Source organism: Pan troglodytes, chromosome 10 (assembly GCF_028858775.2).
Source record: "Pan troglodytes isolate AG18354 chromosome 10, NHGRI_mPanTro3-v2.0_pri, whole genome shotgun sequence".
Taxonomy (NCBI): domain Eukaryota; kingdom Metazoa; phylum Chordata; class Mammalia; order Primates; family Hominidae; genus Pan; species Pan troglodytes.
Window position 1 is genome coordinate 33689538 of NC_072408.2, and position 23866 is coordinate 33713403.

General features: G+C 35.9%; 1 protein-coding gene and 1 non-coding gene across 12 annotated transcripts in view; one reads left to right on the forward strand and one right to left on the reverse strand.

Moving 5' to 3' along the window:
* Positions 1–23866, reverse strand: part of USP15 (ubiquitin specific peptidase 15) — a 144523-nt gene that overhangs the window by 48436 nt on the left and 72221 nt on the right. For 5 of the 11 annotated variants that reach the window (XM_509182.9, XM_063785512.1, XM_063785510.1 and 2 more), the window contains 2 exons: positions 6978–7064; positions 786–930 (listed from right to left, as the gene is read on the reverse strand). In XM_509182.9, coding sequence (XP_509182.2) covers positions 786–930; positions 6978–7064 — 232 coding nt within the window. Of the gene's footprint in view, positions 1–785; positions 931–6977; positions 7065–19601; positions 21127–23866 lie in introns of those variants that run through there. The other 6 variants (XM_001166420.8, XM_063785514.1, XM_063785511.1 and 3 more) reach the window with 2 other exon arrangements.
* Positions 22090–22196, forward strand: LOC112205078 (U6 spliceosomal RNA). The gene has a single exon (XR_002938942.2). It is a non-coding gene; the product is annotated as a U6 spliceosomal RNA (small nuclear RNA).

Consider the following 23866-nt stretch of genomic DNA (forward strand, 5'->3'; position numbering starts at 1 on the left):
CAGAAAAGTTTAGATTTAAAACTAAAAATCCAGAATTCACAAAAGAGACTGACGAAAAAAAGGTTAAAATTCAAATATCAAAAATGGTTTGCCATTATTCTGAGCTTTTATAAACACAGAAATTTTATCTGTAAAAGGGGAATAAAATAACCAGCCCTAAGTTTATACACAGTAACAGTGATATTAAAAAATATATCTCTCTCATTACTTCAGAATCAATCAAAGACATAAATATTTAACAAGTTGAGGATACAGACTAGAGCAGAAAGAAAAGAAAAAGGGGGTGGGGGCAGGGGAAAGGTAGTTATCTCTTATATCCCCAAATTAAAAGACCTTTAAGGGAAAGTGATTTGTTAAAGTATGTATAGATAAAGAAGTTCCCAAGATTTTCCTTTTTAAAATTTTAATTTCCCATTAAGACAAAAAAAAAAAAAAAAAAAAGAAAAAAAAAGTGCAACAGACTTCTACTGAATAATGGAGGGAACTCACTAGTTTTGCTTTCTTTTTCCTCCCTTTTTAGACAGCTTAAGTTTTCTGTCTGATATTATATTTTTGCAAATATAATCTTGTACATTATGTTAATCAATCACATGTCACCTAATTGAGAAACATATATTCTACTACCAGTAGTAGAATGAATGAGTCAAATATGTATGCTTAAATCTTCCATGAAAAATGAACTTTCAAAACATATACTCATGTTCTGGCATGAAAAACCCAACTTTATCTTCTTGTATTACAGATTTCCATGAAACATGAGTTTCATTTTGTTTACAAAGACCTACCTGAATAGCTGAGTTCATGAAACACGTATTTCCCAAGTTACTTAGGCCACAGAGGCCTGGCTGTTCATTGTTTCTTCCAGGTTCCGAATAATCATAGTTCTTATAAGCAGTATATGATGGAAGACAGTAATTTGAGTTTTTCACACTGGAAGAAAAAAAATTTTCATAATGCAGCCAATTATATTACAACATATTTATAATAAAGAGTACTTTAGGCCTATTTATGAGATATGTGGTTGATCATTACATTTCTTTTGTAAAGTACTCAACTCAGATACTTTTTTAAAGACTTGACCCTCAAACAAAATAACTCACCCTGAATTAAGATACTCCTTATCCAATCAACAAAATAACTCTCATATACCACACCAACCAATACAAACCACTATTATATCTTTCTACCTTTGATTAACTAGAGCAGCTTTACAGCTTGCTCCATTCCCCATTGCTCCATCAAATTTAAAACATTCAGATTTTAAATACCACCCGCAGCAACAAATCATCTCCTTTATGACCCTTTGCATTCTGTTATTGTAATAGAATAAAAATGGTAGAAACAGTAAGAGTTATGCTTTAAAAAGTTACAGGTAAGAGCAGAGATTTCCAAGGCCACTGTGACCTCACTGTTATGATGCACTGAAGATTCCATTTATAGTTTCTATGCGAGACCAGCAAAAACTAGTATTCAAATGCAGAAAATAGCCTGGGTGAACAGGAATGCAAAAATGATTCCACGCAAGTATATCCCAGTGTTATTTGCCTTTTCTTTCTTTTGGTTTCTCAGAACAATGTAGTTTATTTAATTAGATAAATATAACCTCAAGATAATTTAAATGTTAATATTAAAAAACTGTAATATTCTAAAAGTTACAAAATCAGTATAATTTTTAGAAAGAAGAAAATAAGTTAAACGATCCCTCTTCCTTTCGCATATAATAAAAAATAATTTTGTGAAAAAGAATGGATTCTTTCTTATTTTTTAATAGGTCATCTTATAAAATATGTATGATGAATATTTTGGATATAATTCAAAAGCATGCTTTCAATCTGTTTTTATTAATTAGAAAAAACCTGAATGAGATCTTTCCTAAAAGCAAATGATGCTATAAATAGAACAGCTTTATAAATGAGCATGATAAATCAGTATCTCTAGCAATTCACAACTGGCTATAATTTATTCCTGGTATTACTTTTTTTAAAGTAGTTTTTTCTTATAATTTTAAATACTTCACTTTATTATTCCACATAGGACACTCTCACTTTATTATTATAAAACTTTATGTGAACTATACTACCTGTTCTAAGAAAGTCTTTAGTAAACACACATACACACACACACACACACACACACACACACACGCACACACACACACACACCACCCCCAGAGAAAACACACAAAACCAAACCAACCTAAAATTACACATACAATGTTGGCCTACTAATGTTTTTGCATTTTTTAAAAAAACACTCCTTTCTCCTACAAACAAAAAAGGTCAACTCCTCAACTCTGAAAAAATAATCCACCCTGAGATAAAAACAGCAGGCGCCAAAGAAATGTAACATTGATCAATTCAAATTCGGAATTGCTAGACTTATAGCTATTTACTTGACTTAAACTAAAACAAAACACAAAAAATATAATTCACGCATCTTTCTTTGGCAAATCATTAGCCCATGATTCACATTTTATTTCATATTCCTAGTAACTAATAAAGTACAAAGCGCCTATTAGCAATTTTAAGTATTTTTGCTCATAATTGGATTATTGAATCTAACTTTGGGTACACACAACAAAAAGCTGAAGTACAAAAAAAATCCTGTTTTTCTTTTATAAGTTTAAGTAGTGCTAAAAATGAAGATCTGCTGTATATTATTTTAAAAAATGCAAGGCTTTCATTTTCTACACATTCTACACATTACAGAGAAGAAAAAACTTCTGGCTATAAAATCATAGTAAAATTTAAGCAGCCAGAGCACACAGGAAAGTATGCCCAAATGCATGGTCATGCCTATACACACACACACACGTGAAAAGACTAAAAGCACATTTACATGCTCATTCCATAAGTATATATTCAGATATCCTGTCTCTCCCTACGTGTAACACAAAGGGATGCTGGAAGCTCTACTCTTCTTTGCAGCAACATGATGGAATTTGATGGGATAGAAATTGCTATTTACTGAGAACTGAACAAAAAACTTACTTGCAAAGCAGTTTTTTGGTTTTGTTTTTAAAAAAATCTAAATCCCTAAATAATATCTACAACTTTGCTCAAAGATTGAGATAGTCTAGATGCTCAAAATGATAATGAAAATCAATGAATTTAAGATACTTTAATATTATCTTGATTGGTCACTTACAATCCACATATTATGTGTGCTCTAAATGAAATATTAAGGCTTGTCATGGAAAATATCAAAACTAGCAGTTTATATAATTCAAAAAATATATGAAAATCTGGGCCCTAAAGATAGCCTCTAGTACCTTTCATGACTATGTCTACTAATTATTTCCTAAAGATCTTAAGCTAGTCATCATCTTTTAAGGCTATGCTACTTTGCAAAAATAAATTTACAGTAATAGTAATGGGAATTTTAATACTATATTAGATCAATTCTGTATTATATCTATCCTTAATAAAAATACACTAAAAATACACTTTTTTTGTGAAATTGAACCTTACCTTTCCATAAAAGATGTCAGATTGACTTTTAAACTAGCACTGACACCTGACTTTATAAATATATAATTTAATCCTCACAACTATAATTATGCCCATTTTACAGTTAATGAAATGATGCTTTTAGCTAACAAATTTATCAAGAGCCAGATGGCTAGCTCTGGTAGTTTCCAAAATTCACAGTTCCTGTTCATGGCTCAATCTCATACAGGGAATCATTTTCATTTCAAAGAAAAAGATATAAATGAATTAACAGAAAAATAAAAAAGTGTTCTGCATTTGGAATGTCAAATTGAGACAATAAACACGTTAAAAATATTTTTTAAAGGCAGTATTAGTAATATACCAAAGCAAATATAGCAGGGCAGAAAAATACAGGTTATAGAACTATTACCAGAAAGACAATCTGACAGATATTTAAAAATGTACTTAAATTATAACTGAGGCAAAACCAAATACACAAGGGACTAATAGGTAAAATTATGACACAAGGTAAACTATATTACAGTAATGGATTTTTCATAATACTGGTTTTTAATAAAAACTTATTAAACTTAAATGAAATAATTCCAAGTATACTTTATTACTTGGAATTATTTTATAAAAATATTCTTACTTCTGGAAATAAAAATTTTATATCTTAGAAATGTATCAGTGTAGGGTTAAATCTTGAATTTATAAATAAATTTCATAAACTATTGATTTTAATATATTACTTATACTTGTAGACTATTTCCACATACGTAAGGTTTCAAAAACATACTTAATCCAAAAAGGTCATTACCTATTTTACATATTTTTAAAGAAACTATGCTATTTCTATCTGAAGTCTTCCCACGAGCTGAATGGAAATTCAAGAAATAAATTGTATGTAAAACAGTTGTTTAAATATGATAGAATTCAAGTTTTTTAAAGTTAAAAAAAAAAAACTTTCCATTTTACGAATGCTTAAGTTCTGTTACTTACTAAGAAAGACAATCCATACATAAAAATGTACTTTTAAGCTCAAAATGGTTCACAGCTTCATGGTACCTCAGTGACTATTCGCTATTAAAATCCCATAATATGACAGGGCTATTTTAGTGTTTGAATTAAAAAAATATAAATAGCTAAAAATATAATGTAGTCATATGATAGAATCATTCAAATTTAAGACTCTAATTTCTCTCAATAGTTTCTGCAGTCAGAGGTTTTGAGATTAGATTATACTGTCACGTATTTACTAAGAATGCAAACAGAACAAAACCAGAAACACACCAGACCACTCATACCAATATGGTAATTCTGGTCAAAATATAGTCTACATTCAACATAGTCTATATACAATGTTAAAAATCTCTCCAAAGAATGACTGTAAATACCTGTAAATGAATTCTCTTACAGTAAATATGAGAGCCATCTGCAATGAGTAAATCATAAGTAATATTTTATCTAGTATGAAAAAATGACTTGGTAAGTTTACTTAAAGCTCTCATGCAATACAAACCAAATTACGAGGGGTTATTTTCACTCTTTTTTTTTGGCCTGTGCACATACATTTTTAAATAGAAGAGAAGATACTGCAGTGTAATTCTGAATATTCAGTGTCTTCAGTATTTTAGTATTACACTATGTTGTAATATTATTACACATAGTGCACATATCTTTTTATGAATTACTGAAATAAGAATGTAAACGTTTTAAATGTTCTTGATTCATATTGGTAAACAATTTTGCTAGAAAAAATTATTCTAGTACTCCAAACACTCAGAATCATTATAAAAATACATGTCATTGTTTAATTTTTCCCAATGTGACTGAGGTAAGGGAAAGCAAATGGGGTTTTTCATGGTTTTAATTTACATATCTCTAATCAGTAGTGAATGTGAAAATGTAAAATATTTATCCCAGCTGGGCAAGGTGGCTCATGCCTGCAATCTCAGCACTTGGGAGGCTGAGGCAGGAGGATTGCTTGAGCCCAGGAGTTCGAAACCAGCATGGGCAACATAGTGGGACTGTCTCTATGAAAATAATAAAAAGAAAATTAGCGGGGTGTAGTGGCGTGTGCTGTAATCCAAGTACTCAAGAGGCTAAGGTGGGAGGATCACTTGAGCCTGGGAGGTCATGGGTGCAGGGAGCTGTGATTATGACACTGTACTTCAACCTGGGTGACAGGGTGAGATCCTACCTCAAAAAAAGTTTGTCCCTTATTTAATTCCTTTACTTGTATTGCCCAGTGTTTCTAAGACTGTCTTAGAAAATTTCTGATTTTTATGAGCTTGATATATTTAGAATATAAACCCTTTATCATTTGTAACAAGTTCTTTTTTCCATTTATTTTTCCTTTTTAAATATGCTTAACAATTATCTTGGATTTAAAATTCCAGAGAAGAATTCTCAGATATGAGCCAATTTTCTCAACCATATTTCCTGGATAATCTGCCCATTCGTATTAGTCTACAATGCCTCCTGATCATATTAAATTCTTTTTACACAAAGATCTGTTTCTGAGCTGTTAGATAATAAATTTAACTATTGGTGTTTTAATTATTGGTGTTTTAATTTAATTATTGGTGTTTTAATTTTAAAGATTATTTCACAAATAGCTTCAGTCTTTTAGAATTTACTCACTGAGATAATCAGATGCCATTTAGAAACTGAAAAAAATCTAAATACTAAAATTTTTAATTAGTATAATAGTAATACATAATTAGTATCAGTATTAGATAAATATCTAATACTAATATGTTAGTGCAAATATCTAAATACTTTCAATCTAATCCATAAACGGCACTATACATGTCAAAAAAAAATAAAAGGAGGATAATATCTCTAGATCAATATTCTTCCCATAATTTGGGCTAATTACAAATAATAAAGGTTTTCTTTTTCCCTTTTTGAATTAAAAAAACATGTCAATGTTCAAGGTAATACACTCAGAGTCAATACAAGATAATACACTCAGAGTGAAGCTGTGTAACCTTGACTTTCAACTGTTTTTCTTATAGCAATATAACACACACTTCAATAAAATTTTTATAAATTCCATGATTCTAAATTTTATTTGGCAAGGGGTAAGGACATTGTTTTTCTGAACTTCTCAAGAAAAAGTGATTGCCTTTTTCATAAACAAAAATTTATTGTGTGCTTTCCACTTGAGAATCACTGATACACACTTTTAAAAAATATTTTATTATATGTGATTACACATCTAGTTCTAAAATGACATCTGAATTTAAATTCTTCCTAAAAAGTTGTGTTCTAACAAACTTCTAAATATATTTTAATGATTAGTGTTTAGTATATAAAAAATTTTAAGTGTTTTATTTCTTTCAGTATATGTATTAAATCAAGAAGTAATTTAATTGCTTTCTTTTTTGTTGTTACTCATGGAAGAACTGACCGGTAATTTAAAAGAAAACCAATTTTAATGCATTAAGACTTTTATCCTAAATTTTAGATACAAGAGATTTTTTGCAACCATAATAGGGTGATCAATTAAACAAAGAGTTTTTAAGATTCAGTGCTTACTTTCTGTTGTTCATGTTGTTATAATTATTTGATAGAGATGAAGGAGAGATCTTTGGTAAAGTTGAAAAATTGGATGCACCTGGGGACCTTTAAAAATATGAAAATGTTAAATTAGATAAAAAAATGAAGAATTTTTAAATTAATTATGAAATAAAAGAACAGATGACAATGTTTGTAGTAAATGAATGCTGAAAAATAGATTTATGAGCAAAATCACTATTATCCTTTGGTTTTCAATTCTGAATGTATTATTCCTTATAAAAACATAAAAGTACAAAAGGGAACTATTTTCAAATAAAATTTATCAAATTAAATATGCGACTTGCTATTATTCCTATAAATCTACTAACTACATATACCCATTTCCGAGTTTAGGTAACCATTTTTAACATTTTACCATCAATTTCCATCAGTCAATGGAATTAAACTATTCTACTTTGTTTCTCACTGGTACACCATGGCATTCTAATTATGTACAACACTGACACAGAGATCAGAGAACATTCCAATTTTTAAAAATTTAAGGCAATGGGGACAAAATAGATAAAATAATTCCAAGCATAATCCCAATATGCTATATTTGGCCAAAGGGAAAAGTCATAAATCTGACTACAGTATACATACCTTATTAATTCAGAATCTTTTTGAAGAAACTGCAATTACTATTGGTTTTTAATCAACAAGTATGTATTAAAGGCATGACTTATAATCAACAAATCTATAATACAGCAATAATTTAAGTACATAAAGGTCACTAAAAGTTTTATTTCCCCTTGTAATTTTGTAAACATGTTATTTTAATTTACTAGGCAACATCTAGGCAAGGGGCTGTAAAAAGCTAGGCTTCAGTCCAGTGACTCAGTCATTGTAAATTTTAAATTAGTGAGGCCCCGAATGATTCACTTTTAAATATTATGCTAACGAACAATGAAATGGTCAACAGGCAGAAAAGCATAATCTACAAAATTTGCTTTTAGGTGATTTGGATTTATCTAAATATATATATCTACAATGCATTATGCAGAACAAATGGTGGGCAATAAAAATTTTTAAATATAAAAAAATGTACATTTTAAATTTCATTTTTATTTATTTTTTTAGAGACAGGGTTTCGTTCTGTTGCCCAGGCTGGGGGGCAGTGACACAATCACAGCTCACTGCAGCCTTGACCTCCCAGGCTCAAGAGCTCCTCCATCTCAGCCTACTGAGAAACTGAAACCATAGGCGTGTGCCACCGTGCCCAGCTAATTTAAAAACAAATTTTTTTTGCAGAGACAGAGATCTCACCATATTGCCCAGGCTAATCTCAAACTCCTGGCCTCAAGTGATCCTCTTGCCTCAGCCTCCCAAAGCACTGGGACTACAGGTGTGATTACAGGCTGCACCAGGCCTAATTTAACTTTTAAAGTTTTATACATTATAAAATCTTAGAAAAAAATGTTTTCTTTTCAACGAGGTTGTTTTAGCTGACAAATGATATATATTACTGGATTCTGTTAAGTGGGATTTCTAGTTACGTACCCTTCTGATAGAAGTCCCTTTAACAAGATTTTATTTTACTGTACTAAACTCAAAACCAAAATAGAATCAACCAAGTTTTCTCATAAAACAATGTATAGAACACATTTAAAAAGTAATTTTAATAATCCTAATATTCCCAGATAGTAGTTTTAAAATATTAATAAAAAATGGAAATATCCTGGCATTTTTGCCTCCACATTAAGAATTCTAAATTAGGAAAAAACGTCTAAATTGATTAGGGACTGAGTTATAATAAATTAAGGAGGTTAATTTTTTAAAATGTAATTCATTACAACTTTTCAAAAACATATATAAATTGAATGTTCCCCTGAATCTTATAGTAAAAATTATGGAAATAAAGATCCATTGCTTCATCCAATAAAGTGGCTGAGACATATATATTATATATAATATATATGCACAGTGTATACACTTCGTGTATATACACACACACTGTGTATGTGTGTGTACATATATATATGTACACACACACACTTTTTTCTTTTTCTCATCTGTGGCCTTTTTTATTATTAATTAGCAACTCTAAGAACTATATTAGAAGGAAAAGAAAATGAAATACCATGGAATTAATTTGTATTTTCAGTTTTGATGGAGTTCATTTAAACACTCAAATATTTATTAAATGACTACTGTATGCCTCACCCTTGATAAGTACTGGGAATACAAAGAAAGACACAGTTCCTGACCTCAAACAGCTCACAATCTAATAGGAAAAAATGACATATAAGCAAAATGACTATAATACAAGTACGATAACAAATTCTAATATAAAATTTTGTAGGTGGTGACATAAGGTGATTTAAAAATGACGTACAATTAGAGGGATAGGTGGGAAGTAAAAGAGTATTACAGTTAGGAAGAATAGCATGTAGAAATCATGTAGAAACCATGATGTGTTCAGGGAATTACCAGTAAATTCAGCTTGGCTCAAAGACTAGGAAGTACTGACAGGAACAGAGGTTACTAAGGTAGGTATGATAATAAAGGGTCTTTTATATTCTATGAAGAAATCTGGAGTTTATCCAATTGTGCTGGAGCATGTCGAAAGATTTTAATAGGGTATCAACAAAATCAGATTTGTATTCTAGGAACTTTTAAGGAAGAGAAAAAGACTGAAGATTGGGAGACCAGTTAGGGAACTATAAAAACAACAAAGGTAAGAATTAATAAGGGGTGGAGTTAAGAAAGTAGAGTGGGCAAGGGCAACATATCTTGGATGTTTAGGAAGCAGTTCTCAAAGTATAGTCTATGGATCCTGGGGGTCATCAAGACCCTTTTTAAGGTGTCCATTGGTGAGGTCACAACTATTTTCATAATAATATCAAAGTGTTATTTAAATGTTATTTGACCTCTTTCACTGAGTGGATATTGGCACTGATAGTGCAAAAGCAATGGTGGATAAAACTGCTGAAACCTTAGCATGAATCAAAGGAGTAGCACTAACCTATACTTCACATCACAGTAAAAAAGTTTCACTTGAGAATATCCACATTGAAAAAAATAAAAAATTACTGATTTTATTAAATCTTAACTCTTATATTTCTTTTTAATATTATCTGACAAACTGGGAAGTTTGCATAAAGCATATCTGCTACAAACTGAAGTATCATGGCTGTCATGAGGAAAAGCTTGTGTAGTTATTTGAACTGCATGAACTACAAGTGGAATCAGTCATTGTTTTCATGACACCACTCTCTTTTCTCTTTTACATTAGGAAACGACTATGTGTGGTTATGTGAACTTGACTATTGATATGGTTTGATTCTGTGTCCCCACCCAAATCTCATCTTGTAGCTTTCATAATCCTCTGGTGTTGTGGGAGGGGCCCGGTGGGAAATGATTGAATCACAGGGGCGGGTCTTTCCCATGCAGTTCTTGTGATAGTGAATGAATCTCACAAGATCTGATGGTCTTAAAAATGGGAGTTTTTCAGCACAAGCTCTCTTTCTTTGCCTGCCACCATCCATGTAAGACATGACTTGCTCCTCCTTGCCCTCTGCCATGATTGTGAGGCCCCCCCACCCCAGACACGTGGAACTGTTAAGTCCAATGAACCTCTTTCTTTTGTAAATTGCCCAGTCTCAGGTATGTCTTTATCAGCAGCATGAAAACAGACTAAAAGAGTAAATTGGTACCAGTAGAGTGGGGTGTTGTTGAAAAGATACCCGAAAATGTGTAAGCAACTTTGGAACTGGGTAATAGGCAGAGGTTGGAACAGTTTGGAGGACTCAGAAGACAGGAAAATGTGGGAAAGTTTGGAACTTCCTGGAGACTTGGAGGACTCAGGAGACAGGACGATGTGGGAAAGTTTAAAACTTCCTAGAGACTTGCTGAATGGCTTTGACCAAAATGCTGACACTGTTATAGACAATAAAGTCCAGGCTGAGGCAGTCTCAGATGGAAATGAGGAACTTGTGAACTGGAGCAAGGGTGACTCTTGCTATGTTTTAGCAAAGAGACTGGTGGCATTTTGCCCCGACCCTAGAGATTTGTGGAACTTTGAACTTGGGAGAGATGATTTAGGGAATTTGGCAGAAGAAATCTAAGCAGCAAACCATTCAGGATGTGACTTGGGTGCTGCTAAAGGCATTCAGTTTTATAATGGGAACAGAGCATAAAAGGTTGGAGAATTTGCAGCCTGACAATGCAATAGAAATGAAAATCCCGTTTTCTGAGGAGAAATTCAAGCCGGCAAAAGTACCGAGCAGCCAAATGTTAATCCCCAAGAACAATGGGGAAAATGTCTCCAGGGCATGTCAGAGGTCTTCACAGCAGCCCCTCCCATCACAGGCCTGGAGGCCTAAAAGGAAAGATGGTTTTATGGGCTGGGCCCAGGACCACCCTGCTCTGTGCAGCCTAGGGACGTGGTACCCTGTGTTTCAGCTGCTCTGGCCATGGCTAAAAGGGGCCAAGGTACAGCTCAGGCTGTTGCTTCAGAGTGTGGAAGCCCCAAATCTTGGCAGCTTCCATGTGGTGTTGGGCCTGTGGGTGTACAGAAGTCAAGAATTGAGGTTTGGGAACCTCCACCTTGATTTCAGAGGATGTATGGAAATGCCTGGATAACCAGGCAGAAGTTGCTGTAGGGGCAGGGTCCTCATGGAGAACCTCTGCTATGGCAGCCAGGAAGGGAAATATGGGTTTGGAGCCCCCATAGAGAGTCCCTACTGGGGCACCACCTACTGGAGCTGTGAGAAGAGGGCCGCTGTCCTCCAGACCCCAGAATGGTAGATCTACTGACAGCTTGCACTGTGCAGCTGGAAAAGCTGCAGACAATGTTGGCCCATGAAAACAGCCAGGAGTGGGGCTACACCCTGCAAAGCCACAGGGAAAGAGCTGCTCAAGGCTGTGGGAGCCCACCTCTTGTGCCAGCGTGACCCGGATGCGAGACATGGAGTCAAAGGAGATCATTTTGGAGCTTTAAGATTTGACTGCCTTGCTGGATTTCGGACTTGCACTGGGCCTATAGACCCTTTGTTTTGGCCAATTTCTCCCATTTGGAATGGCTGTGTTGACCCAATGCCTGTATCCTCCTTGTATCTAGGAAGTAACTAACTTGTTTTTGATTTTACAGGCTTATAGGTGGAAGGGACTTGCCTTGTCTCGAATGAGACACTGGACTGTTTACTTTTGAGTTAATGCTGAAATGAGTTGAGACTTTAGGGGACTGTTGGGAGGGCATGACTGGTTTTGAAATGTGAAGAGATGAGATTTGGGAGGGGCCAGGGGCAGAATGATATGGTTTGGCTCTGTGTCCCCACCCAAATCTCATCTTGTAGCTCCTGTAATTCCCATGTGTTGTGGGATGGGCCTTGTGGGAGATAACTGAATCATGGGGGCGAGTCTTTTCCATGCTGTTCTGTGATAGTGAATGGGTCTCATGAGATCTGATGGTTTTAAAAATGGCAGTTTCGGGGAGGGGCCAAGATGGCCAAATAGAAACAGCTCTGGTCTGAGGTTCCCAGGGAGATCAATGGAGAAGGTAGGTGATTTCTGCATTTCCAACTGAGGTATCCATCTCATTGGGACTGGTTAGGTAGTGGGTACAACCCACAGAGAGTGAGCAGAAGCAGGGTGGGGCGTTGCTTCACCCGGGAAGTGCAAGGAATTGGGGGACCTCCCTCCTCCAGCCAAGGGAAGCCATGAGGGACTGTGCTACCTGGCCCGGGTACTATGATTTTCCCATGGTTTTTGCAATCTGCAGATTAGGAGATTCCCTCCTGTGCCTACACCACCGGGGCCCTGGGTTTCAAGCACAAAACTGGGTGGCTGTTTGGGCAGGCACTGAGCTAGCTGTAGGAGTTTTTCTCATAACTATAGTGGTGCCTGGAATGCCAGCGAGACAGAACCATTCACTCCCCTGGAAAGGGGGCTGAAGCCAGGGAGCCAAGTGGTCTCGCTCAGCGGGTCCCACTCCCATGGATCCCAGAAAGCTAGGAACCACTGGCTGGAAATTCTCACTGCCAGCACAAGTCTGGAGTTGACCTGGGACGATGGAGCTTGTTTAGGGGAGGGGCATCCGCCATTACTGAGGCTTTAGTAGGTGGTTTCCCCTGACAGTGCTATGGAGACTGGGAGGTTTTGACTGGGCAGGATTCACCACAGTGTGGCAAAGTGGCTGTGGCCAGACTGCTTCTCTACATTCCTCCTCACTGGGCAGGGCATCTCTGAAGAAAATGCAGCAGCCCCAGCCAGGGGCTTACAGATAAAACTCTCATCTCCCTGGGACAGAGACACTGGGGGAGGGACGGCTGTGGGTGTAGCTTCAGTGGACTTAATCTTTCCTGGCTGCTGGCTCTGAAGAGAGCAGCTGATCCTGAGAAGGGGGATTCTCCCAGCACAGCGTACCAGCTCTGCTAAGGGACAGGCTGCCTCCTCAAGTGGGTCCCTGATCCCGTGTCTCCTGCCTGGGAGAGACCTCCCAACAGGGGTCGACAGACACCTCATACGGGAGAGCTCCGGCTGGCATCAGGCCAGTGCCCCTCTGGGACGAAGCTTCCAGAGGAAGGAGTAGGCAGCAATCTTTGCTGTTCTGCAGCCTCCACTGGTGATAACCAGGCGAACAGGGTCTGGAGTAGACCTCCAGCAAACTGCAGCAGACCTGCAGAAGAGGGGCCCGACTGTTAGAAGAAAAACAAACAAGCAGAAAGCAACAACATCAACAAAAAGACCCCCCAATAAAAACCCCATCCAAAGGTCATCAGCCTCAAAGACCAAAGGTAGACAAATCCATGAAGATGAGGACAAACCAGCACAAAAACGCTGAAAATTCCAAAAGCCAGAATGCTTCTTCTCCAAATGATCGCAACTCCTCTCCAGCAAGGGCACAAAACTGGATGGAGACTGAGACTGATGAATTAACAAAAGATTTCAGAAGGTGGGTAATAACAAACTCCTCTGAGCTAAAGCAGCATGTTCTAACCCAATGCAAGGAAGCTAAGAACCTTGATAAAAGGTTACAAGAACTGCTAACTACAATAACCAGTTTAGCAAGGAACATAAATGGCCTGATGGAACTGAAAAACATAGCACGAGAAATCAGAGAAGCATACGAAAGTATCAATAGCTCAATCGATCAAGCGGAAGAAAGGATACCACAGATTGAAGATCACCTTGCTGAAATAAGGTGTGAAGACAAGATTAGAGAAAAAAGAATGAAAAGGAATGAACAAAGCCTCCAAGAAATATGGGACTATGTGAAAAGACCAAACCTACAATTGATTAGTGTAACTGAAAGTGACGGGGAGAATGGAACCAAGTTGGAAAACACACTTCAGAGAGATGTGAACTCTCAGGAGAACTTCCTCAACCTAGTTCAGGAGAACCTCCCCAACCTAGTAAGACAGGCCAACATTCCCATTCAGGAAATACACAGACCACCACTAAGATACTCCATGAGAAGATCAACCCCAAGACACATAATCGTCAGATTCTCCAAGGCTGAAATGAAGGAAACAATGTTAAGGGCAGCCAGAGAGAAAGGTCAGGTCACCTACAAAGGGAAGCCCATCAGACTAACAGCAGATCTCTCTGCAGAAACCCTATAAGCCAGAAGAGAGTGGGGGCCAATATTCAACATTCTTAAAGAAAGGATTTTTCAACCCAGAGTTTCATATACAGGCAAACAAAGCTTCAGAAGCAAAGGAGAAATAAAATCCTTTCCAGACAAGCAAATGCAGAGGGATTTTGTCACCACCAGGCAGCCCTTACAAGAACTCCTGAAGGAAGCACTAAATATGGAAAGGAAAAACTGGTACTAGCCACTGCAAAAACACACCAAAATATAATGACCAATGACACTATGAAGAAACTGCATCAACTAATGTGCAAAAAAACCAGCTAGCATCATGATGACTGGATCAAATTCACACATAACAATATTTAGCCTTAAATATAAATGGGCTAAATGCCCCAATTAAAAGACATAGACTGGCAAATTGGATGAAGAGTCAAGACCCATTGGTGTGCTTTATTCAGGACACCCATCTCACATGCAAAGACATACATAGGCTCAAAAAAAAGGGTTGGAGGAGTATTTACCAAGCAAATGGAAAGAAAAAAAAAAAGCAGGGGTTGAAATACTAGTCTCTGATAAAACAGACATAAAACCAACAAAGATCAAAAAAGACAAAGAAGGGCATTACATAACGGTAAAGGGATCAATGCTACAAGAAGAGCTAACTATCCTAAATATATGTGGACCCAATATAGGAGCACCCAGATTCATAAAACAAGTTCTTAGAGACCTTGAAAGAGACTCAGACTCCCATGCAATAATAGTGGGACTCTTTAACACCCTACTGTCAATACTAGACAGATCAATGAGACAGAAAATTAACAAGGATATTCAGGACTTGAACTCAGCTCTGGATCAAGTGGACCTCATAGACATCTACAAACTCTTCACCACTAATCAACAGAATATACATTCTTCTCAGCGCCGCATGGCACTTATTCTAAAATCGATCACATAAATGGAAGTAAAACACTCCTCAGCAAATGCAAAAGAACAGAAATCCTAACAGTCTCTCAGACCACAGTGCAATCAAGTAAGAACTCAGGATAAGAAACTCACCCAAAATGGCACAACTACATGGAAATTGAAGAACCTGCTCCTGAATGACTCCTGAGTAAGTAACAAAATGAAGGCAGAAATAAAGAAGTTCTTTGAAACCAATGAGAACAAAGAGACAATGTACCAGAGATTCTGCTAAAGCAGTGTGTAGAGGGAAATTTATAGCACTAAATGCCCATATCAGAAAGCTGGAAAGATATGAAATTGAAACCCTAATATCACAATTAAAAGAACTAAAGAAGGAAGAGCAAACAAATTCAAAAGCTAGACGAAGACAAGAAACAACTAAGATCAGAGCAGAACTAAAGGAGATAGAGACAGGAAGAACCCTTCAAAAAATAAAAATAAACGAATCCAGGAGCTGGTTTTTTGGAAAAAAATAACAAAATAGATAGACTGCTAGCTAGACTAATGAAGAATAAAGAGAGAAGAATCAAATAGACACAATAAAAATGATAAAGGGGATATCACCACTGATCCCACAGAAATAAAAACTACCATCAGAGAGTACTATAAACACCTCTATGCAAATAAACTAGAAAATCTAGAAGAAACAGATAAATTCCTGGACACATACACCCTCCCCAGACTAAACCAGGAAGAAGTCGAATCCCTGAATAGACCAATAACAAGTTCTGAAATTGAGGCAGTAATCAATAGCCTACCAACCACAAAAGGCCCAGGACCAGACTGATTCACAGCCAAATTCTACCAGAGGTACAAAGAGGAGCTGGTACCATTCCTTCTGAAAATATTTCAAACAATTGAAAAAGAGGGACTCCTCTCTAACTCAACTTTTATGGGGCCAGCATCATCCTGATACCAAAAGCTGGCAGAGACACAACAAAAAAAGAAAATTTCAGGCCAATATCCCTGATGCACATTGATGCAAAAATCCTTAATAAAATATTGGTCAACCGAATCCAGCAGCACATCAAAAAGCTTATCCACCATGATCAAGTGAGCTTCATCCCTGGGATGCAAAGCTGGTTCAACATACGCAAATCAATAAAAGTAATCCATCACATAAACAGAACCAATGACAAAAACCACATAAGTAACTCAATAGATGCAGAAAAGGCCTTCAATAAAATTCAACATCCCTTCATGTTAAAAACTCTCAATAAACTATTGATGAAACATATCTCAAAATAATAAGAGCTATTTATGACAGACCCATAGCCAATATCATATTGAATGGGCAAAAGCTGGAAGTACTCCCTCTGAAAACCAGCACAAGACAAGGATGCCCTCTCTCACCACTCCTATTCAACAAAGTATTGGAAGTTCTGGCCAGGGCAACTAGGCAAGAGAAAGAAATAAAGAGTATTTAAATAGGAAGAGAGGAAGTCAAATGGTCTCTGTTTGCAGATGACATGATTGTATATTTAGAAAAGCCCATTGTCTCAGTCCAAAATCTCCTTAACCTGATAAGCAACTTCAGCAAAATCTCAGGATACAAAAATCAACGTGCAAAAATCACAAGCATTCCTATACACCGAAAATAGACAAGCAGAGAGCCAAATCATGAGTGAACTCCCATTCATAACTGCTACAAAGGGAATAAAATACCTATGAATACAACCTACAATGGACGTGAAGGACCTCTTCAAGGAGAACTACTGTGAAAATGGCCACATTGCCCAAAGTAATTTATAGATTCAATGCTATCCCCATCAGGCTACCATTGACATTCTTCACAGAATTAGAAAAAACTACTTTAAATTTCATGTGAAACAAAAAATGAACCTGTATAGCCAAGACAGTCCTAAGCAAAAATAACAAAGCTGGAGGCATCACACTACCTGACTTCAAACTATACTACAAGGCTATAGTAACCAAAACAGCATGGTACTGGTACCAAAAAAGATATATAGACCAATGCAACAGAACAGAGACCCCAGAAATAACTCCACACATCTACAACCATGTGATCTTTCACAAACCTGACAAATACAAGCAATAGGGAAATGATTCCCTATTTAATAAACAGTGCTGGGAAAACTGGCTAGCCATATGCAGAAAACAGAAACTGGACCCCTTCCTTATACCTTATAAAAAATTAAGGTAGATTAAAGACTTAAATGTAAAACCCAAAACCATAAAAACCTAGAAGAAAACCTAGGCAATACCATTCAGGACACAGTCATGGGCAATGATTTCATGACTAAAACACCAAAAGCAATCACAACAAAAGCCAAAATTGACAAATGGGATCTAATCAAACTAAAGAGCTTCTACACAGGAAAACAAACTATCATGAGAGTGAACAGGCAACCTACAGAATGGGAGAAAATTTCTGCAATCTATCCATCTGACAAAGGGCTATTATCCAGAATCTACAAGGAACATAAACAAATTTACATGAGAAAGAAAAATCCCATCAAAAAGTGGGCAAAGGATATGAACAGACAATTCACAAAAGAAGACATTTATGCAGCCAAAAACATATGAAAAAAAGCTCTTCATCACTGGTCATTAGACAAATGCAAATCACACCACAATGAGATACCATCTCACACCAGTCAGAATAGTGATTATTAAAAAGTCAGGAAACAAAAGATGCTGGAGAAGATGTGGAGAAATAGGAATGCTTTTACACTACTGGTGGGACCGTAAATTAGTTCAACCATTGTGGAAGACAGTGTGGCGATTCCTCAAGGATCTAGAACCAGAAATACCATTTGCCCCAGCAATCCCATTACTAGGTATATACCCAAAGGATTATAAACCATTCTACTATAAAGACACATGCACATGTATGTTTATTGCAGCACTATTTACAATAGCAAAGAATTGGAACCAACCCAAATCTCCATCCTGATAGACTGGATAAAGAAAATGTGGCACATATACACCATGGAATACTATGCAGCCATAAAAAAGAATGAGTTCATGTCCTTTGCAGGGACATGGGTGAAGCTGGAAACCATCATTCTCAGCAAACTAACACAGGAACACAAAATCAAACACCACATGTTCTCACTCATAAGTGGGAGTTGAACAATGAGAACACATGGACACAGGGAGGGGGAACAACACACACCAGGGCCTGTTGCGGGGTGGGGGCAAGGGGAGGGAGAGCATTAGGACAAATACCTAATGCATGTGGGGCTTAAAACCTAGATGATGGGTTGATAGGTGCAGCAAACTACCACGGCACATGCATAGCTATGTAACAAACCTGCACATTCTGCACGTGTATCCCAGAACTTAAAATAAAATAAAATTAAAAAAAGACAAAAAAACCCCAAAACAAAACGGGAGTTTCTCTGCACAAGCTCTGAGACGTAACTTGCTCCTCCTTGCCTTCCACCATGATTGTGAGGCCTCGCTAGCCATGTGGACCTGTAAATCCAATAAACCTCTTTCTTTTATAAATTGCCCAGTCTCCTATATGTCTTTATCAGCAGCATGAAAATGGACTAATACAGCTATCAAGCAGAGGTTTTCTGAAAAACGAATGAAGGAAGGCTGTGTCTTTAAGGAAAACAATGTATTTGCAGCCAACGATAAAATTTGGGCTTTTGATAAAGAATTAGAATCTTGGAAAACTTGACTCTGACACCACAAAGTTGACAGCTTCCCAATACTTAGGCTTTTCTCATAAGATAGGTGATGTTTTAAAAAATGTGATTTGAAAAAAATTGTAGAATAAAATGTGTCAACATTTGGAAGATCTGCATAACTCCGTGAATATTTCCCAAATGACCAAAATGCATGAAATTTACATTTGAAAGATTTTAATACTATAAAAGGTTCATTGATATGGTTTCAGATTCTATCATTAAACTTTAAGACTTAAACCACCACTGGTCAAGTTTTGATGTAGTATTAATGATCTGAAAATACTCCTTTTCAACTATGTATCTGTGTGAGGCTGAATTTGCTTCATGTACTTCAACCCAAACATTGTATTACTATAAATTAAATGCAGAAGAATATACAAGAATTTAGCTGTCCTCTATTCAGTTAGATAGTAAAGAAATTGCAAAAATAAAAAACAATGCAACTTTTTGGTAATTTTATTGTTTTGGAATATAGTTATTTTCATAAAAGTGTTATTCATGTCAAAATACAATGGTTTTGTACTGTTATTTTAAAATACCTTAAAATCTTATTTCAATTTCAAATATGACAAATATTAATAGCTATAACCCATATAACAGAAGTTCTTTGGATCTTCAATAATTTTCAAGAATGTAAAGGGGTACCAAATCAAAATGTTTGAAAACTTCAGGTGAGGAGGCAGAATCTGCAAGACTTGCTGACTAACTAGACAAGAGAAGAAAGGCTGGAGGAGGAACTCAGGATGGCTCTTGGATGGTACTTGAAATAGGCAATACAGGAAATGAAGACAGTTTAGGTTGAGGGGATGGGAGAAGGAGGGGTAAAAAGATTTGGTTTAATCTGAGGTGGTGAGTCCTACATGAAATTTATGAAAAATCTGGAATTCAGAAAAGTGGTCTAGTCTAGAAATACAGAATGGCATATTTTGTGTCAGTTGGAGCTGGGGGAGAGGATTAGCATAGAATCACCTAATTTTGAACACCTACTATGGTATGATAAAAGAGGTCTTCTGACAGAAATTTAGTGAATGTCAATGCATTTAAGGTCTGAGCAGAGCTGCTGCAGTTAGTGAAGCTGCACTGCACCGTGCCAAGGAGGGCCTATCACACAGACTACATATGATATGAATGATGCCCCCTAGAGCTGTGCACAATTTGCAAAACTAAATGTGGCAACCCTAAAGAGGAACCGAGCTAGACAGACAAAGGACTGGTCAGAGAGGCAAAGTCCTTGGAATAAAAGGTCGTATCATGCATTCAAATTCAGAGAATTTCTTTAGAAGATGGTTATCAAAAAGAAATACTAAAGATAGGTCAAATAAACTAGGTTAAAAGAAAGACAAATAAGAACTTTGTTAAATCCTGAATGGGTGGCAAGCAACATTAAGTATAGCCTTTTAAATGTAGGTGGCTGTCAAAGAAAAAAAATCTTAAGGATGGTATATGGAGGAAGTATATGGTTTTTGGTTTTAAAGATGAAGATGTGTTTATATTCATAGGCTGAGGGGGAAGATGACATTAGAAAAGAAATAAAAATAATAAACTGGTGTTTACCATATGTGTGGCACTATGCTAGGCATTTATACATGTAGGAGAGAGGAGATAATAAAAGAAAAAGCAAGGAAGCATTGAGATAAATACTATAGGTAGAGTAGAGGGACTGTCCTTAAATAGTAAGGTGATGAGAGAGGTAAGGATGGATGTGGTCGACAGGTAAAGTATAACAATTTTACAATACTGTTGCAGACATTACTGTTGAGTGATAACGCATCATTTATCTCTTCTGATTCCGACTTCTGACTCAGATTACACATGGTCCAATCTAGCTAACATTTGTGGAGTTAATATCAGGTTATTTAGGGGTTGACTGGTCAGTCTGTGGATGATAACCAGAGCCCTTTAGCTCTCTTTCTGTGACGTATGTGGAAATTAAACTGTTCACTAGCAACTCTGCTCTAGTGGCTCTCTAGAAAAAGGAGAAAAAAAAGTGCTAAGAATATCATACATTAACTAGACATCAAACCACTTACCTAGAATTAAACTAATTTTGGCCAGTTTGGGCTAGGTATAACATATTGTGCCTTCAGACAGAAAAAGGTAAGACTTCCATTTAGCTGAAGTGGTTTCATGAAGACAGAAAATTCAGCCTTACTCCTGACAAATGGAAGTTTGTAGTATCTGAATTTCCCTATGCCCAATATGTTTCAACTAAAAACATGCAATTCAAGGCTAAGTTGAGCCTCTTACTTCAATACAAAAACATAACTTGCTTTTAGTAAGTCAACTAAACATTTAACACTCATGGAAATCTACCACCATATTAAGCAACCAAAATACAGAGAAGTTAAGTCTGAACGTTGAGACAGCAAAACAGTTATTTAAAGATTTTTATATTTTCAAACCCAACATTGTAAAACAACGTAACTTCATACAACCTAACATCATAAAACAAAAATTATCTTAGTAACAAAAACAAGACCAACATTACACTCTCCATTTCTAATCAACATTCTAAGACAAGTTCTGAAAGAAAAAGAAAATTCTAAATCTCCTAAAAAATTAAACACTTTTACTGTTGTAAGATACAGATTAGTTCAGTTCAACAGCATTTACTGTATGCTTCCTATATGCTAGGTAGGGTGTTAGGTACTTAAAGATACACAAAAGAGAGTTTAAGTAGATTTATATTATATATAAATTGTTTTTCATAGCTCTATTTTTCCTTATTTTGACTGCTTACTTTTACATATATTTGATAACATAAAATGTTCCATTTTAAATAAATGAAATTACAATAATTTTTTCAGCCATTATGAATCTAAGCACCAAACTTGCAACCCATTTTTAAACTTTATTACAGAAATTTTGAAACATACACTAACCCTCATGTACCTAATATCAGAAACTTAGCTTTAAAAATAACATTCTAGTGCTCGCTTCAGCCGCACATATACCAAAATTGGAACGATACAGAGAAGATTAGTATGGCCACTACAAAAGGATGGTATTCAAAAATTAACATTCTACCATTCTTATTTTTTCTATAACCCCTTCAGCTTCCCTCCGACCCCCTCTTTTGCTGGAGTAGTTTGAAGCAAATTCTAGACACCCATAATTTCACCTGAAAACACAACAGTACGTATGTATCCCTAAAAAATAAGGGATTTTTTGTTTTAATCAGCACAAGTTTTCCTGAGCCTTCATGATTATTCTATTTGATGCCAACTGTCCTTCTTCATTACCTCAGGATGCTCTTTAAGGTTTTGGTATGTTGTCTCTACATTTTTGGTTAGATAATTTATATATGCTTATATTCCCATTTATAGGAATATGACTCCATACCTGCAGTTCTCAGTACTCCATACTGCAGTTCCCTTTAATTGTAACCTAAGCATTTTTGTTTGGCTATTTCATTACCTCCAACTTTAAAGTCTCAGAAAACACCATTCTACATCTGTTTCTTAACGAGAATAACAACATAAAAAAAGGCATAAAAGGAAATTTAAGGATTCAAAATGTCTTTTAAAAAGATAACAGCTGGGCATGGTGGCTCACACTTGTAATCCCAGCACTTTGGGAGGCTGAGGTGGGCAGACTGCTTGAGCCCAGGAGACCAGCCTGAGCAACATGGTGAAACCCCATCTTTATAAAAACAAAACAAAACAAACAAACAAAAGAACAAAAAAAACCCAAAAATTAGCCAGGTGTGGTGGTGTGCCTGTAGTCTCAGTTACTTGGGAGGCTGAGGTGGGAGGATCACCTGAGCCTGGGAATTTGAGGCTACAGTGAGCTGTGACTGCTCCACTGCACTCCAGCCTGGGTAATGAGAGTGAGGTCCTGTCTTAAAACAACAACAACAACAAATTATAGATTTTGGAATATCACTCTAGATTTATGGTTCACAGATTGCATTTCAAATTGAAGATTGGTGTTACTGAAACGTATGAACTGGCTGAATGACAAGGAATAAAGAATGGCTACAGCCAACATGTATTTTAATAATTTTTAACCAAATGAGTCTATGCATCATTTCCGAATCCATTTAGCTGCTTCGCAGTTATAAATGCAAACAGGGATTGAATACTCTCTAAAAATTTCTAAAGACGTTTAAGATAGTGTAAAAAAAATAAAAACAGAATATTGCAGAATCACCTAGGTGCTTACTATCTGTCTCAACCAAAAAAGTAGTATGCAATGGTTTTATTTATAAAGTTCTTCCTCTCTCCAAGCAGAGCACTCAAGAAGACAGTGCTGTGAAAATACTATTGTGTCATGAAATTAAGTTTATAGTGTTTCAGTCATCAATTTGGAATTCCCTTAATCAGAACACCACAAATGGCAGAGGGACAGTGTATGAGTAAGAGCTATTAGCATGGTTTTCCATTTGATTTTTCTTTCTGCCACTCATGTCCTATTCTGGACGATAGTACATTTTTCTCTGGATGTTTTCTAGTCCAAGAAAAATCACCTCTTCAAAATCATTAATGACTCTTATTTTTTTTTCACCAAATACTTAAGCACATATCTTTTGACAATACTTTTTGACTAATCAATGAAAATGAATAAATTTAAATCAAATTTTCTCTTTAGGAACCCCCAGGTTTCTATAATGACTCCACTGTAAAATCATTTTTTAGAAATCCAAGATTTTACTAGCTACACGTCTGCAATAGAACAACTAGATTATCCACCCAATGCTAACATCC